Source organism: Pristis pectinata, chromosome 22 (genome assembly GCF_009764475.1).
Source record: "Pristis pectinata isolate sPriPec2 chromosome 22, sPriPec2.1.pri, whole genome shotgun sequence".
NCBI classification, from domain to species: domain Eukaryota; kingdom Metazoa; phylum Chordata; class Chondrichthyes; order Rhinopristiformes; family Pristidae; genus Pristis; species Pristis pectinata.
In genome coordinates, this window is record NC_067426.1 from 14234857 (window position 1) to 14253489 (window position 18633).

Below are 18633 nucleotides of genomic sequence, written 5' to 3' on the forward strand. Positions count from 1 at the left end.
TTTAGGCAACTCGTCTAAATTTGAGTGTAGTATTATGCTTTAAATGGGGATGGTTTGAAATTAATTTTGGATAAATGTCACCTTTGGGCTGTCTTTACCATATAGGTTAGATTTAAGCACACAGATGAACATTTTTGTACTTGTTCCAATATGATTTTGGCAGCTGAACTAGGCACAGTTTCACCTGTCATTATACAGACCAGGAAAATGCTGGTATTCTAGAGTGAATGCATTGAAATCCAGCTGGTGCCTCTGGTGTCGCTCTACCTTATTGTAGGGGAATGTCTGATTCTGGTTTGGGTCTGCTCCTTCCAGTACAACTTTGGGATAAATGCAAAACTTTTAACATTGTTTAAAGATTTAAATATGTTGAGCTCTAATCTGTTTGTTTTCCTGCAATATAGAGGATTAAGTTTAAATTTTATTTTTTGATAACTAACTAAGAAGCTTAATCTGTGTTTATATTGTGTGTGTTAAATTTTCAGACCATGTCCTGCTCTATTCTGGCCAACTTCAGATGAACTGTTCATTAACCACCTATATGCTTTGTCCTCATTTGCAAGTACAGGGGCTTCCTGGTTATGAATGACCTGACTTGCGGAAATCTGACTTGACGCAATTTCTCTTCATACATTGTTGAAACATTTTTCAAGCTAGTAATAATATGTTTCATGATGTTCATTAATGAGTTGGATACAGTATATATTCCATTAGTTTAATTATGGGTAGTGATTGTGTGATTATTCAAAGAAATGAAAGAATTATAGTAAATGTATGTAGAGAAATACAATATGGGTTACTATAGAAAATGGATATTTCTGACTTACAGAGAAATTGGCTAATGGACATTTCTCAGGACCAGAGCTCTTGCATAACCTGGGGACTGCCTGTGTTCTGAAGTCTCTCCAGCTCGTTATCCCAATTGTGATATTAAGGGAATACCACGTTGTCAGAGATGCTTTTTGGGAAGGTATAACAGATCCCAAAGCACTATTTAATGAAAATGGCTCTATAAAAAGATATTGACTCTGTTTTCTTGGAAGTTCTGTGCGTTTTGAGCCTCCTTGTAACCTCTGCAATGCTTTCAATCCTTTCTAACTTTTCTAATGCTTGTAGCTGAATTTTTCTCTATTAACCACAGAAATGTTCCACGTTTAGTTACTATATTAATGCAACATCTGTTAACCTATAAGAGATAAAAATAACACAATGGATAGTAGAAATTATTGTCATAGGTTGTTAATGGTTCCATGAGTGTTAGAAGCTTTTTGTTTTTGCGATTACCAGTTTTCTTATGTTAAGCAATATGTTATGCCATAAAGTGGGCATCAATCCCAAGAATATTGGAAATGCAGAAGGGGACAGAGGGTGGGGTAAGAAACTAAACACCACTTAACTATATGAACATTTCCAAGTCTTATTAAAATGGGTTATGCAATTGCTTGCAAAGCAAATGCACAATCCTACCTGACCCATTTGGAGAGTCATAGTTGTATTACAAGAAATGGACCTTTCGGCTCACTATGTCCATGCAACCTGTTGTACCTCTCTATGCTAATCCCATTTACCCACGTTGTCTGTAGCCTTCCGTATCTTGGCGATTCAAGTACTTGTCTCAATGCTTCTTGAATGTCGTGAGTGTATCTGCCTCCACCCCTTAAGGCAGCACATTCCAGACTTCATCCTCTGTGGGGGGGGAGGGGGGGTGGAGTGGAGGAATAGCCCTCCGATCACCCACTAAATTTCCCACTTCTCGCATTCTCCCCTCTTGTCTTATAAACTCTTCTCCCCCCCCACCCCACCCCTGCAATGAAGAAAAAGATGTTTGCTATCTCATAATTTTGTGTATCTGTATCAGGTTACCTCTCTGCCTTCTCTGCTCCAGGGAAAACTAATCCAGTCTTTCCTTATAACCAAAATAATCCAATCAAGGTACCATCTGATGAGTCTCTCTACACCCTCTCTGGTGCAATCGTATGATTTCTATAGTGTGACAACTAGAACTCTTAAGTGTGCTAGACCAATCTTTTATAAAGGTGTAATATGAAGTCCCAGCTCGTATAATCTCTGTCACGGCCAATGAAGGCAAGCATTCCAAATGCCTCCTTCGCCAATTTATCCACCTGGTAATTTCAGGGATCTATGAATGTACCCCAAGGTCCTTCTGTTCATCAGCCACAGCCTTAGCGCCTACAATTTGCTTTGTACGTGCTACCCTTATTTGCTTTCCCAGAAAGCATCAACTTGTATTTGTCAGGATTAAATTCTACTTGCTACCGCTTTGCCAAATTTTACCCAGCTGAGCTATGTCACGCTTGCTTAAAACAACCAGCTTTGGTATCGACATCACCAATTTCCATATCGTCTGCAAATTTATTGTACCTTGCACAATCAATCCAAGATGAAGAGACTGAACAATTGTGGGGCGAAGCACTTATTTGTGTCTTGTGCCATGCCCAGTCTTTTTGGATTGTTTGAGAACCTTTTTGGATAGAGAACTAAAACTGCACAATGTTGTGCCCTATTGGCCTGTGGACATAGTCATACAGCACAGAAATGGGCCCTTTACCCCACCATATCTATACTGACCATCAAGCACCCATCTGTATTAGTCCTCTTAACCTGCAATTGGTCTGTGACCTTATGCTCATTTAAGTACTTTTTTAAATGTTGTGACAGTACCTGTCTGCACCTTCTTGGGCAGTGCTTTCAAGATTGCAACCTCATCCTCTTACTCCTCACCTTAAACCTTTGCCGTCTTATATTAGACAACTATGTTATGGGGAAAATTCTGCATGCTTGTCTGTCCCTCATAATTTTGTATACTTTTTATCAGGTTCCCCCCCTCAGTCACCTCTGTTCCAAGGAAAACAAACCTGGCCTATCCATTCTCTTCTTCCTAATTGAAATGTTCCAAACTAGGCAACATTTAGTGAAAACACTCCTGGCTTAAGTCTGACCATTCATCTGAAGTAAAAGAATGAGGCATTCATAATCGGTCCAAAAAAATTTTCATATTATCAATACTGTAATTGTGTACATTGAGATTCAACCATTATTTGACTGGCATTTTGCATGCTTTCCCCCTCTCTCACCACTTGTGTTATATTCATGGCGGTTTAGCTAATTCTTGCCAGCTTTTAATTTTTTTGCCTGGCCTTTGGTAACTTTGCCATTGCATGAAGTTACATAACTAGTGTGTGTTCTGTGAAATGCGTCAGAAAATATTCTGAAAACATCTGATTCATGTATAACCCTGACTGAAAATTTAAAAATTTAGTGAAATCTTCAATAAACAGATCAAGTTTTATCAGTAATGATAGCTTTTACAATAGATGTGTTTTTTGTATAAAAAGTGTACATGCACAACCTGCTATGTTCAGATTCTGGAGGCTGGCATCAGTAAACTGAATTTGACCATTTAAGTTACTATCTGATTTTGACCACAGACTTATGGGTCCATAATTCCACGGTGGCTGTGTGTTTGCCTCAATGTTAAGCAAACTTGATTTAGTAAAGTAGAATGCATTTATCTGGGACCCAGTCCAAAATGGTTCCCCTGTTGATTTTGTCAATCACTTGGAGATTATGTTGTATCAGCATTTTTGAGGAGTGCTTCTCAATTGTTGTTTCTAAATATAACTTGTAAGTTAATAAATCCCAAAAGCATTTCAGATGTTTGTGGGTATGGCATTCTGTAGTCCATTTAATTTGCCTGCTCTCCCTCCAAGTCTGTACATGTCTGTCTGCGGAATGATTCGCCACATTAATTTATATATGAAGTAAAATCAAATGCTAAACATAGTTAGTTGAGTATTAGGCATGCAGGAGGCTGTGAAGACTTCCAAGGAACCACCAGGTAACATTTTATGATGTGGAAAGACAGGTGAATAGTACAAGGTAAATATTTCTGCTGCAGCTGAGAAATAGTGTACTTATTTTTTTAAAAAATCAGTTAATGATTTGCACAAATGTATTGTGAATCCAGCATTCCAGAGATTCATTGTCACTGAAGCAAGTTGGTACAAATACTGAATATTTTCTGTGCCTCAAGTACATTTGAGTTTCTGTGAATCCTTGTAATTGGTATTGCATGAATGTTGGATTTTTTATATCCTTGGGTGGTACAGAAACCTACAAGGTAGTTGGTAATGCACTGGTTATACTTACGGAAAAACAAATGTGCATCGAGGTTCTGTAAGTGCAGCATTACATTTTTAAGAAACAATAATCCTCAGTGATATCAGTTGAGAAAACTAAAGACTGGGTTGGAGGAGGACATTCTAAGGCAAGAGGTCGGTTTAAAAAAAAATTAAGTGGAATTAGGAAGAATTTATCACTGAATTTCTGATTCATGTTTTAAGTATGGTTCAAATAAAGTTGTGCTCTACAATAATTTATTAGTAATTATAGAAAGGTATTGATTGGGTTTGTGTGCAGTTATAGTAAATAACTGTGTGCAGTTATAGTAAATGACAGTAAATTTTATTGTCATTGGGTGAAAGTTTTTTTTGTAGAAGCAAGGCTACTTTACTCCTCCTGTTGGTTCTTCCACAGTTGGACTGAAGTCGCTCAGAATTGGAACCCCCTACCCAAAGTCAGTTTTAGTTCATTATTGAATGAGCCAACCACTTCCAAGAATGTAAAAGGTACTGGCCTATAAACCATTTGTCATGGAAAAGCAATCTAGAGGATCTCCAAGGTAATCGTACCTCTTGGGTGGCATTCTTGCTGTAAATAAAACTTGTACAATTATTTTTATCCTGTGAATATTAACCATGCCTTAAATGTAAGGTGCTTTAAAGAATAACTTCTGTCAGGAAATGAATGCTGGAATCTAAAATGAAAACAAATCTCAATTCTTGGCAAATGCTGGAAAACTGCAAGTCTCTAATACAAAATGGCCAAGGGCTTAAGCACAGGCCCTTTATTAGAACATCTGTTGGTGGGAAGTGTTTAATGGGAATGTCAAAACTGGAGATTAAATCTATTGCCTAATAAAAATCCATCAAAAAATATGGAATCAAGCCAGATAGATTTGTTGTGATCTGAGCAAATACCTTAAAACTTAATGGCTTAAATAGCCACCTTCAGATTTTGCATTGGCAATTGTGCATGTATGATAGGTAATGAAGATAAAGTTGCTTTAAAGAACTGTTATGTATGCATCAATTTTCAAGAATGCAGCTTGAAACAATTGAGAAGAAATCCTCAACAAGAGCAGCCTTGCATGCTTTATTTTGCTCCTTATAATAGAAAACAGATCTTGTATCCTGATGTTCTATTGAGTAAAGCAGCTGGTCATTGTAGACCAGCAAGGCTCAGTACTGAAGCAAATAAGTGGCGGGGGGAGAAGAAATAGTTGTAGCAAAGGGCCAAAAAAGGAGTTATTAAATGGTATATTCAGCAAAATAGAGGTTGCCCAATTGTATCCTGTAGAAGAACCTCGTCAGCCTATAAGGCTGCTCCTGTTGTGGATTTCTTCCTAATTGTTTCAGGCAGTGTGTTTGAAGCATTAATGATGCATTCAGAACTGCTTTTTAAAATCAACTTTGTGCACACATCTCTATGGTAGTGAAGACAATCAATGCAGAATCTATGAGTAAAATCTTAAGGAACAGAGGAGGGTAAGTAAGCCCTTTAAGTTTTAAACTGTTTGCTTGGATCACAAATAATTTATCTGGTTTGGTTCCATAATGTTTGATGAAACCACCACCTAAGAAAAATTCAGTCTCTAGTCATTCCCGTTAACCACTCTCCACCCCTTACCCCCCACTTGAAAATTTTTACATGTTGAGAGTTCCAGATTTCTGTTTCGGGTGAAGAATTCTTTCATGAAACCTCTTTGAACAGCCTAGTTCTAATTTTGAAGTTATGTCCCCTTGTTAAAGGATGTTTTGATGAAGTTTCTTTATCATTTCATCTTCACAAAGTACCTTATTACTACACCCCATCCTCAAACCTCTGATCAATGGAAATGCAAGCCTATTCTGTTCTTCCTCTCCATAATTTATTCACTCTGTGCAACACTCAGTGTCATCTGCAGCCAGAGACTAGCTATTGAGGTGCATCTGTATGTTTGGAATTTGTGAAATTCACCAAAATCTTGCTTATTCTTCTAATTATCTTAGAGACTTTTAGAAGATAGATTCACTGGAAAGTAGCTAAGTGCAAATGTAATAGGGTGGGATTAGTGGAAATGTCCCCACTTAAGGTCATAGTCACAGCTTGGGGTTGTGAATGTAGAGTAATGAATAATAAATTGGGAATTTAGGTCAGACGTTATTCAGAGTTGGTAAGAATGTGGAATTTACTGCCACATGGACTAGTTCAGATGAGCAGCATAGATGGTTTTAAAGGGAAACTAGAACATGCACAGCAGGAGAAAACTGTTGAAGGATAAGCTGCAAAATGGGATAGGAGGATTGTGTGCTGTATAAACACTAGCGTTGACCAGGTGGGTGTAACAGACTCTCTGCTATATGCTCAATAAAGCACTAAACCTTTAATTACCTGAATACTTTGTGTATCTAGATTGTCTATGTCTGTATGAATATAATAGTCTACAATTTTGTTGTTTGAGAAAAGGATTAAAGTGAGACGCTTGCACTTTAGCACCTTTCATTATCTCACAGTTCCCTATAGCCAATAAATCAGTGTTTAATGTAGAAAAAGTGGTTATCAAATTGTGCATGAGTTTTGATGTTGGTAAAAGATAAGCATTGGACATGACACTGGGTCTGTCACCTGCTCTTCAAAATAGTGCTTTGGGATCATCTACATCCACTTGAGAGTAGACAACATTCAGTTTAAGACCCCACCTGAAAGAGTAAATGGTGCATACACGTTGATGCTACTGCTTCAAGGCCCAGAGCAATTCTAAAATCGCTTTTAAATATGCTTGTCCTCTGAACTGTTGAGTGATAAACAAATACTCCTACTGTTAAGTCAGCATTTATTTTTGAGCTGTTAAACTATCTTCAGCATTTCTTAAACAGTTCAGCTTTAATGGTGTAATTAATATTGTTATAAAAACATATTAAAATTCTATTATTTAGCCCAACCATGAGTGTTTCTAGAAGTCTGGAGGCTTTGATCCACAGTAATCTGCCTGAAAACAATTATCCAGATTGAGTGGTTAGATTGCAATATTCTGGTTAAGCATTCGGGTAAGTCATTTTTAAAACCAACCATGTTTGGACATCTTTCAGAAAGTAGCTTCCAATTGTCCACACTGGAATAAATAATCTAAACCCACACTTTGGCTTGAGAATCAAATGTTGAATTCTTCTTCCTTTTTCATCTCCATGGCTACCCTGTGTTTGATCTGGTATTCATTGGTCTGAAAAACCAGTAATCAAGCTCGAGTCAGTGGAGGATCCAGAAAAATACCCGTTTGCCTGTAGGTGGATGTGATATGTTGGGTGAGCTACAGTAGATTTTTTAGCAAGGGTTGCATTTTATTAATGGGGAAAACAACACCTAAAAGGCAGGAACTGGAAAATTGGTCATAAATTGAGTGATGCAGTTAATGTGTAAAGAAAGAACAACTACAATGCAGTAAGTAGTCAAAAGCAACTCCTTTACTTTGCAAATAATTGGCTTGTTTGCTGTACATTGTACTAGTTATGTTGTATATTGTTAGATAGTATTGCCTTTTATTCTGGTTTACTCCATTTCCTCCTTTCACCTATTTTTCTGTGGTTTTACCTCTGCACTTCCAGTAGTTTTGTGTGCATCTTTTGTATATGCACAGCTCATTTTGTTTGCATACAAACATGAATTGGGTTCATACTGAGTATTTATTTTCCCCTGAAGATAGAAAGAAGACCTAAGATCAGGTTGGTAAGTCTAGCAATATCTTCAAAGGGCCTTGGAACCAAATCAGGAAGAACCATCCAGCCAATGTTTAGATTTAAACTTTTGCTTAGTAATATGGGGTTAATCTAAGTTTGCCATGAGAGTACTTGTAGAGTCCATGAATTTTCAAGTGCAAGTTTGCTTCTCATGTTAGAGTCCATCTGTTTCCACCACTTGAAAATCAAACTAATGAATTTCTGACAAAGGATCTTTGAACTGAAGTGTTAACTCTAGTTCTTGTTCCACAGATGCTGCCTAACCTGCTAAGTGTTACCAGTATTTTCTATCCTTATTTCTGTTTTCAGAACCTTCTTAGGAGTCCATTCTAAATCCTGCTGCCCAATTCCTTTACCATTCAACTTAATTCTATGTCCATTATGGAACCTCTCTTTGCTTGATAGAATGTTGTCATCACCCAAAAAGGCATGCCCAATTCTTTGTGTCTGAATTCAGGTGAGGTTGATATAATCACCAATAGGACTTAGTTTCATTCCACAGTGATACTGCTGAAGTTAATTGTTATAACTACATGGAGCAATTAGCTACTTATTCAACCAGTTCCACGTTGGTTTGCAGAATTTTAATTGGCTTGTTAGCCAAAAAGGTACAATTGAAGTACTTTTGGTGAGCTAGTGAGGTTGACTAATTGAATGGTATCCTTAAGTTCTGTGGGCCTGTCTGGTATTGCATTACTTTGATTCTAGCCTCTGTGGCAATAGAGAAGTACACCACTGAAACAGGCCTTTCAGCCCACCGGGCCTGTGTTGGCCATCAACCATCCATTTACACCAATCCTGCATTTAATACCATTTTTTATTCTCCCCACATTCTCATCAATTCCCCCAGATGCTACCATGCACGTACATACTAGTGGCAGTTTACAATGGCCAATTAACCTACCAGCCTGCACTTCTTTGTGCTGTGGGAGGAAGCCAGAACAGCTGGAGGAATCGCATGTGGTCACGGAGAACATGCAAACTCCATGCATATAGTATCTGAGGTCAGGATTGAACCCAGCTCTCTAGCATTAAGGTAGCAGTTCCACTACTGTACAATTGTACTGATCAAGTTGAGTTGGTTCCAAAAGTGCATGAAGCTTGAGGCATTTAAAATAGCTTAGTATACTTTTCCTTTTTGCTTTGACTGCCATTTTTAATGGAGTCAGATGACCTAGGATACGACTAGCCACTGCTCGTGTAAGTTTAGTGGTGGCATTCAAAGTCAAATGCCCCTCATTGACTCTTGCAAGAGTATGCTTAATAATTGCATTATTATTGGTTTTTGGGTGAGTCATCACAATTGAGCCAGAACCCACCCTCGCCTGATAATACAGCACTGATCAATGGATAGTGATCAAGATGAGAAATTCTGCCTGTTTATTTAAATTGCATCCCATAGCAATTTCCTTTAGTAAAATGGGAATCTAATTGTAAATTGGGGCGTATTTTTTTTCCCCTTGATAGTTTCCTGGACCAAATACACAAAGCCTTGGTGCTACATAAAAATTGAAAATCCAAATTTGTAATTGGGTTGTTGATTTAGGATTTAAATACTGATGAGGTTAGGTGACAATGTTTCCCAAATTTCCAAGCCCACAATAATTAAACAATATAAAACAGGAAATCTGAAGCGCAAGTATAGAATAATGGAGATTTGAGGGCCAGAAGTTACCACAGCTTGGTCACCATTCCCTGGAATGGGAATGAAGGTTGAACAGCCCTGGCATGAAGGACTGAACTATTGACTCAAATGGTCTTTGCAGTTGGACCACTGGCTAATATCTTAAACTTCATTGCACAGATGGGCTTTAATGCCTCTCGTCACCAGGGATTTTTGTTTTGAAGTTCTGAAACTTGTCAGAGAGAAACTTAAGGTGTGCATTCATGATCTCTGCTCCCACAGCTGGGGAATGGCTATGTCAGTGAGATCACAAGATCACAAGACAAGGGAGCAGAAGCAGGCCATTCGGCCCATGCTTGATGTCTATCACTGGCTATGTCATTGCCAGGATTCTGCTAAACTGTCTCCTCTCAGTGGCTAAAGAGTTGCTCCCTAAATTGTATTGGGGATTCCATCCATGTAGAAGCTTAATAGATGTGATCTTCATTGCATCAATTGCAGGAGAAGCGCAGGTAGCTATGCCTGGCCTTTTTTGACCTCAGAAGCCTTTGACTATCAATTGAGAGGAAATATGGAACATCTTGTACTTGGCTGACTACTGAAGTTTACCACATCTTGTGCCTGTTTCATGATGCCATTCAAACCACAATCTTAGCCATTGTGGCCAAAATGGAATCCATGCAAGTTGCTGTTGAGAAAGGCTACCTTGTTATCCCAATCCTTACTCAGCATTTCTCACCACATAGCTGCACCTTCCAAAGAAAAACTTTCTCTGGAGTGGAGTAAATCTACAGGACAAACAGGAAGATGTTTCATCTCTGTTACCTCCATCCAAATGAAGGTCACCTCAACTACAGCCTCAGATAAACATTTGCCTATGTGTTCATTTTGAGGCTAAGCTCTGTCATGTTAACTCATTCACTTCCACGAGACAAAGATTTGTTACCAAACTGCCTGCACTGTACAATATAGGTGGATGAGCGGACCCTAAAACATTTGGATAGTTTCCCAAATTTAGGGACCCACTTCTCAATGAAAGCAGGCATCAATGAACCACCATTTCCTTCAGAGCACCAGGAAAGCCATCTGTAGAAAAGTGTGCTTGAAGATCCAGCCCTCAAACATAGCACCAAATAGCAGTGATTCCTGAGCTCCTGTGTGTTTCCGAGCTGTAGAGTACCTAAAGCAGGCATCTCAAAGCAGTGAAAGGATGCCACCGGTATTGTCTCTGTAAATTGAAGCAAGCCAGCTTCAGAGTCCTCTTCTCAGCACTAAGGCCTTAATTAATTCAATTGGCTCATATGGTTAGGCCACATCATTTATGTGCCCAACACCATACTCCCAAAACACAATGATGAGTTCCATCTCAGCAAGAGAGCAGACAGGGAAATATTCAAATATTCTCAAAGGCTTTTGCAGAAAAAGTGTAATATCCCCATTCACTCGTAAGAATTCCTGGCCCATGTGTGCTTAAAGTGGAGGAGGAGCATTTGTGTGGCATTGAGATCCTTGTTCATTCATCAGGAGCACACAAAACCCCAGTATAAATGATGGAAGGAGATCATTGCCTCACAAACTACTCATTTGCCTGACCTGTCGTGTATATCCTGTCCTACCTGTGGCAGAGGCTGCAGGTCCCATGTCGTCTCATTAGACACCACAGAGCACAAACAACTTGAATGGAAGCAAGTCATCCATGATCCCAAAGGGCTGTCTCATTAGGAGATCATTGTACAGATTAAACAAATGCTCATGTTGATGGAAATATGTGAAAACACATTAAAATATATTCCATTCGTTTGTTTTATTCCCTTTCAATCTGAACTTTAAATTTGAAACTCCAGCGTTAAGCTTGTCTGAGCTAGGCTTGGATTTTTGACGTGTGGATAAGAAAGTTAACATTTGTCCCGTGTGAAAACCCTGATTGCAAACACTGGTAAGATTAGACAATTTGACTCCAAGCAGTGTCAATAGTAAAAGTGGCTAAGTTTAGACTGGCTATGAAGGGAAAATGGAAGGAAAAAGTTGATCAAATCCAGAAATGTGATTTTTCTCTATCATTTGTTTGATGCATTTCTTTTCTGCTGTAAATGTACTCTCTGCTGCAAGCATAGGGATTTGGGGATTGTCCTGGAGTTGGTGCAGTAATGTAAGTGAGGTTTAACAAATGAGGAAAATTATTTTTTATCTTACCTTTTTAGAGTTTTAAACTGTAGTCGCTAAATGTTACGCAAACAAATAGCCAAAATCATCTCCAGTGCATCCTTACAAAATTTCAAGGATTATGCAACATAGAAATTGAGGATCTTCTTCCCCCCACTTCTCCACCCCACCCCCTCCCTCCACTTCCCCAAATGTATCTATGGTATATTAGCCATTATGCCTAAACTACTAATATCTCTGAATTTCACTTCTCACCTTTGAAATGAGAGGAATAATTTCTAAGGGAAGACATTTATTGGTGATTGTTAGTACAAAAGGCATGTAGGAGTACCAGTATCTCCATGTGTTCAATGGAACTAAAAACTTATTTCCCCTAAACTTCTGAAAGTGAAAAAACAAAGCATATTTGATTCAATAATTTCTGGGGATATCTTGGTTTTGAATTGGTCTTTGAAAGTTCTGGTATTTTAGATTTATTTGGGTTGCTTAGGTAATCTGATGTGTGATTTTCTTTTATAATATATATCTTTTTTATATGGGTTATTCCTAGGGTTCAAGAAACCTAAATCTTGAATTTGTCCCAGTTTGATATTTTGCAAATATATTGTACAGTGCACAGTGCAGATATGATCTATTACACTGTTAAAGGCATTCTTTGTGTATATAAGAAGATTCTTTGTTTTTTTGAAAAAAGTGCTAGTTAATTCATCAAGGGCTGTTAAACATTTTAGACACATTGAAATAAAAATTGCATAATGCCAGGAACTGTGAGTGGCCAAGTTTTATAAATAGGACAAAAATATCTGAGGTCGAGAAACTAATGATTTTTTTCTTTAAGAATCATTTTGTGGAGGGGAGCACATTTTTTTTGTTACCTGTATACCTAGCCTGTGCTCTCATTAAGTCGTAGAGTCATACAGCATGGAAATTAGACCTTTTGCCTCAACTTGTCTATGCTGCCATAGTTGCCTACCTGAGCAAGTCCCATTTACATGTGTTTGGCCCATATCTCTCTAAATCTTTCCTATCCATGTACCTGTCCAAATGTCTTTTAAATGTTGTAATAGCATACTTATAATAGAACTGGGCAGAGACAACATGGATTTATGAGAAAAACAGCATTTGACAAAGCTGAGAGTTGTTTTGAGATTGTAATTAGCAGAATGGATAAGAACAAAACAGTTGATGTGGTGTATTTGGACTTAGGAAGGGTTTTGTTAAGATTCCACATGAGATTATTAAACAAAATAAGATTGGTTAAAAGACAGAAAACAAAGCAGGGAATAAAAGGGTTGTTTTTAGGTTGGGAAGCTGTGACTAATGGAGTGCTGCAGAGATTGGTACTGGGAGACCAGCTGTTCAAATTTCTTTCAGTAATTTGGATAAAGGGGTCAAGTGCAACACTAAGTTTGGTATGAAGTCAGGTGACAATGTGGGCTGTGAGGCAGATGCAATGAAGGTGAGAGATGGGTTAAGTGAATGGGCAAGGGTGTGGCAGATGGAAAATAATGTGGACAAATTTGAGGTCATCCATTTCATTGGGGAAAAAAATATAAAGGCAGAGTATTTTTTTTAATGGTGAGATTGAAGGGTGTTCGTATCCATAGGGACTTGAATATCGTTGTTCATGAATCGCTGGAAATGAACATGCAAATACAGTGAGTGATTAGGATTGCAACTCCTATTTCGGCCTTTTATTGCAAGAGAATCTGAGTACAAAAATGGAAAGTCCTGCTCAATTACGTAGAGCCCTGGTGAACCTGTAACTGGAATATTGCAATTTCTAATCTCCCTATGTATGAAAGGGAATGTTTATGTTCGTGCAACAGTTGTTCAGCAGGTTGATTCCTGGTATAATGGGTCTGTCATATGAAGAGAGATTAAGCAGACTGAAGTTATAGTCTCTTGTAAAGGAAGAATTTGGCACAAGGTACAGTTGATGTTTCCCCTAGATGAGGTGTCTTGAACCAATCTTAAAATAAGAGGTTGGTCATTTGGGACAGAGATGTGAAGAAATGCCTTCATTTTGAGGATAGGGAATCTTTGAAATGCTTTTATGGTTTACCAATGCATAAAAACTGTGAATGGGAGTAGGTGAGGAGAAACTTGATTTTCACTCAAGTTGTTATGGATGGAGTTCCTGAAAGGACATTGAAAACTGATTTGATAAAAAATATTTAGGAAGGGAATTCGATATATACTTAAAATATTTGCAAGAGTGGGAAAGAGCAAGGGCTTCCAATTAATTAGTAGCTCCTTCAAAAAACCAATAAAGGCATGATAGATGGGATACCTACTTTCTGTTCTCATTCTGTATTTACATAGTCACTTACTTCCTCACCAGCTTCTTCCTTTCCCCGTTGGAGCGTGTTGAGTCCTGTTTGGGATGCAGTTTGGGAATATTTATACCCTTGGATTATATTTCTTATGATTATATAAAATTGCATCAGAGTCCATAAAAGTCCAAAACAGTATGGCTGTGTATATGTGTAATAAATATAAAAACTGAAACATTTTTGTGCTCTTTCTCACTGCTAGTGTTCCTAAGCCACAGCTTTGCATCAGTACATGCCAATCACAGACAAATACTGTTTTAAGTATCAGATCATAGTTTTACAATGGTGCCCATTCAGACAGATGCAAAATAGCCATGTATGAATGTTGGTTCTTCTTTGAATCCTGAAACCTTTTTAAATAACTACAGGTGGAGATGTGAAATGAGGGGCAATTAAAAGAAGTGATTTTTTTTTATATATATAGTGCAACCCAAAAGTAATCTCCTAGGGTATCTGATTACTCAGCTTGTTCACAATCCAAGTTGAAGAAGTGTGTCAAAAGATGAGCAGGATTCCTTCTGTGACTTGTCCATAAGTCTTACTTTTGGAATGGAAAATTATTCCCAAGTTATTTCCAGCAAATCTTCTTCCTAACCCTAAATAGATGGTAGAAGAGAAGGGCAGGAGAATAGAAGAAAATGTTTTCTTCTTCTATGCCTCATAATTAAAAGTAAAAATTGGTTATGTTAGGGCAAAATTAAAAGTTTGAAAGACATTGGGGAAAGTGAGGAATGGTGGGTTTAAAGTGGGGACCATGGTGAACATTTTTGATTTCAGATGTTTACAATTGGGGTTAAAGTCCTAAATTTTTCCTGATTGGTGGTGGTATTGCTGTATGCTTGTTTTTGTCAGCCTGAGGTAAAGCTGTGCTAAACTGGTTAGTCTGGAAAGATGGGAATTTTCCTGATCCTGACTTCACTGAGAGATATTTAGAAAATTGAGCATTTTTTGCTATCCATATTTGCTCATCCAATGGCCACATTTGACACTGGAAAGTAGTGGGATGGGAGAGAGAAGAGGGAAATCTAATTGTGTAATTACATGGCTTTGTCTTGTCTTGTTACAAATGATGTAAGGTCTTGGGTCTGCAAGCCATGCATCCTAATGAAAAATTACAAAAGACATTCGGGTCCATCTAACCTGCTGCATGTGGCTGGGGTGGTGTGTGTATCTCAACACAGGCACTCTGCACCCCACTTGCCTGATCCTGGCAAAAGTGCAGAACCCGATTATTTTTTTCTTACAAAGCATTGAATCAAATTTCTGCAGAGTTTCTTTCAGTGAACTTGAGAGGTCAGAGCTAAGCCAGGGATCCGCCTTGGTCCTGAATAACATAAGGTACAGTGATCACCTTCTGCTTGGAGTCAGAAATGGATCCAACTTTTACTTAAATGAATTGAGTGAATTGATGTTCATTGTATGAGTTGGTAACCTATTTCACAGGTCCACTACTCTTGGGCACTAATATTTCATTACTCTTGACCTCTAATATTTCAGCCTTTGCATAGCTTGCAAGAGTTTGTCCCTAACCCTATGCGGTTAAACTTAAGTAGTGAATAAGACCCAAATTTGCATTTAGCCTGATGCTCTTCCAACACACTACCAACATGGGCCATTGATGGCAACAAGGATTTTAAGCCCTGGTTATTTTTTCTCAAGCCTCCTCTCACCCTCATGATCTTATTCACTATGTCGTCTGCCCCACACAATAAATTCAGGACACCAAGGAGAATTATTGTATCCTTGTCCTAGCCAACATTCCTTCCCTTATTTGAGACCATCAAAAAATAGATAAATTGAGTGCTGATGTTGATTGTTGATGTCTACGAAAAGTCTTCATTATTTCCTACAAAAAAGGATGCAGCCTTTTGGACATGATTCATTTGGGTGCAAAATGTTTTTGGGCTCTAAGGTTGTGGACCAGTGTCTAAGTGCCACTTTGTTCTTTATTCCCCACTAATCCCCCATATAATACATGCTGCACGGTGAATCTGGGCTATTTCAGATCTGGAAGTCTTAGTTTTACACCACTTTTATCAAGTAGGCAATTAGCAGATTTTTAATTGATTGCTAGGGATTGAAGAATGGGTTTTAGCTTTATTTGATCATCAATAAAATCCTAATAGAACTGAAGGTTCTTCCAACACAGACACCAATCTCTGTAGGTGTTGATTCTTAATTTGCTGTCTCCACATTCAATAAAAGAAGCCAGTTCTCATTTCACCTGTGTTTTAGTTGTCCCAATTAAGGAAGAAATGCAAACCAATATTGCCATAGTTGCTTTCAGAACTTGCTTCTCTCATATACTTGAAAATTGGTCTTTTTCAAACTAACAACTTAAAACTTTAATAGAGTTTTATAAGCTCCTCAAGCAACAGATTTTTCTAGCAGAGGATTCCATATTCTAATTTCCCACAGCCCCTAATTCGAGGGACTGACTTTACTGAAATCTCTGTCTAGTTTAGTGATAGTATTTTGTTGTCACTGAAACATGAGAATTGTACATTGAACCTTTTCCTTGCTTTTACAGGAACGCCAAGGTCGTGTCAAATAATACTGCAGTCTCTGGAAATGTGACGTCGACCTAAATGTCATATCCTGAATTTTCTTCAAGAAATTGAGTGATAATGAAGATTCCCTTCTCCTCCCCTTCCTTCCTTCCCACCCACCCTCTTTCATTTTCAGTGAATTCTACGACTTTCAGCCATGTAGTTGTCAAACTTAATCCTCTTCTGTAGCACTATGGTAATAATAGCAAGAACTAGGTGGGGAAACAAAACGTTTTAAGGATCCTTTCTCAATTATCAGTTGTGACTTTAAAGTGGTACATTTGTTTTCCTTCTGTTTAAAAAAATATTAAAACAATGAATCACTTTTTGATTTTTATGGTCTGTGGTCTGCATTTAAATGCAGCTCCACGGAGAAGAGACCAGTTGCCTTGCAACATTGTCGCCCAGCTGGGTAAATACGTGGACAGATTCCTTCTCCAACTCGATTTAATTTATGGAGCCTAAATTGTTTCATTCAGGCCTTTCTGAGGACCGCCCACCCCACCTCACCCTCCATTTTACTGAAAATGCTGCTTGTTTTGTTTTAAAAAGGCTCCTGGAAAGAGCAGTTACTTTTGTGTTTGTCCCGCCTTTCGTTCCAAAATATTAAAAGCAAGTTACTCTTGACAAAAGTTAACGTGAGCAAGTTTAAAAGAAAATTGCCACCAATTAAGTCTAAATCCTTAAAAGAGAAGACTGGACTAAAGGAATACTGTAAGGAATTTTTTTGAACAGTGAACTTTGAGAAACAAAAACTGCTTAGAATCTTTTTTCAATCCTCGTCAACGGTGGAAAAACTGGGAATTCACCCTTTCTTCATTATTAATCACTTCTCAGTAATAAATGTGATATCCTGTTCAGCAGAATGGATGCGTCAAATGCATTTTTGTTTGGTCTTTCATTCTTCCTGGTGTTGTTTTAATGTTACTTAGTAAGAGACTGTTGAGGAAGATTAGAATGCTATATATGTGGGTGTAGGCTATATCCAGCTGGTTAAATTTCAGTGCTAACACTCCATGTTAGAAAGTACTGAGATCTTGCACTTTGAATACAAAAGGTCAGGGGGAATAGTAAAATTTCCAGAGACTGGAACAGATTAGTCAAACTAATATTACGGTGCTTTTTTAAGAGGGTGCTGCATTGTTGAATATGCCATCGTTCAGCTGAGATGTTAAATAAAGGCTCCATGTTCTCTCAGATGAATGTTTTAAAAAATCCTGAGACACTATTTCAAGTGGTAAGGAAGGGTGATTCATGCATCCTTCCTTCCATTGGAACAACTTCTGCAAAGGCGATGGGTTCGGTAGCAGTATGCTGCTGCTTGTGTTGTAGAATAGCAAGTCACAGCTCCAGCGACCTAGGTTTAATCCTGACCTCTGGTGCTATCTGGGTGGAGTTTGCATGTACTCTCTGTGACCGCATGGGTTTTTCCTGGGTGCTACAGTTGTTTCCCATCCCAAAGACGTGTGGGTTGGTAATTGGCCACTGTAAATTGCCCCTTGTGTGTGGGTGAGGAGTACAGTCTGGGGAGAATAAAGGGTGAGAGTTTTACCGTTTCAATGTGGCAGTAGTGAGTGAACAGAACAATAGCAGAGGGAATCTACCAGCTGAAGGAAGAGAAAACAGCCCCTGATTTTGACAGGAAACACTTTGGAGTAGAATGAAATAGAGTTTCAATGCACGCTGATATCGTCCTGGCCCTCAGCTTGATTGACAGGTCTGACTCCCATCAGGGAGAAAGCACTCTCACTCAGGCCACAGGAGCAAGTAGGAACATGCCGTCATCTAGTGGAATAGGCTGAAGGTGACGTGAAAGTGGGGGCTCATCACAAACTCTGTAAGCTCGATGCATCAGTGGTGGTGGGAGGGGAAGGTTTACAGGTTTGCTTCTATTCCTGCCCCAAGGCTGTGCTGCAACATCATTTACTTTTTCCTCCATGATGTGCCTGCTCCCTTGAATTGATGGGTCTCCTTGGTTGGGAAAACTACCAGCCAGAATTAACCTTTAGATGTGATGCTCTCAGCTTCATTATGGTAGTTGAAGATCCAGTTCCCCATCTGATCCCCCTTGACCTGCACCAGATTGGCTTAATTTGTGAGATTTT

At 38.5% G+C, this 18633-nt stretch overlaps 1 protein-coding gene across 1 annotated transcript in view; it reads left to right on the forward strand.

The window, feature by feature from the left end:
* Window positions 1-17394, forward strand: part of LOC127581730 (YTH domain-containing family protein 2-like) — a 31443-nt gene extending 14049 nt beyond the window's left edge. Inside the window, 1 exon segment of the mRNA XM_052036399.1 lies at window positions 16510-17394. Coding sequence (XP_051892359.1) covers window positions 16510-16533 — 24 coding nt within the window. The 3' untranslated portion in view covers window positions 16534-17394.
* Window positions 17395-18633: the final 1239 nt, after the last annotated feature.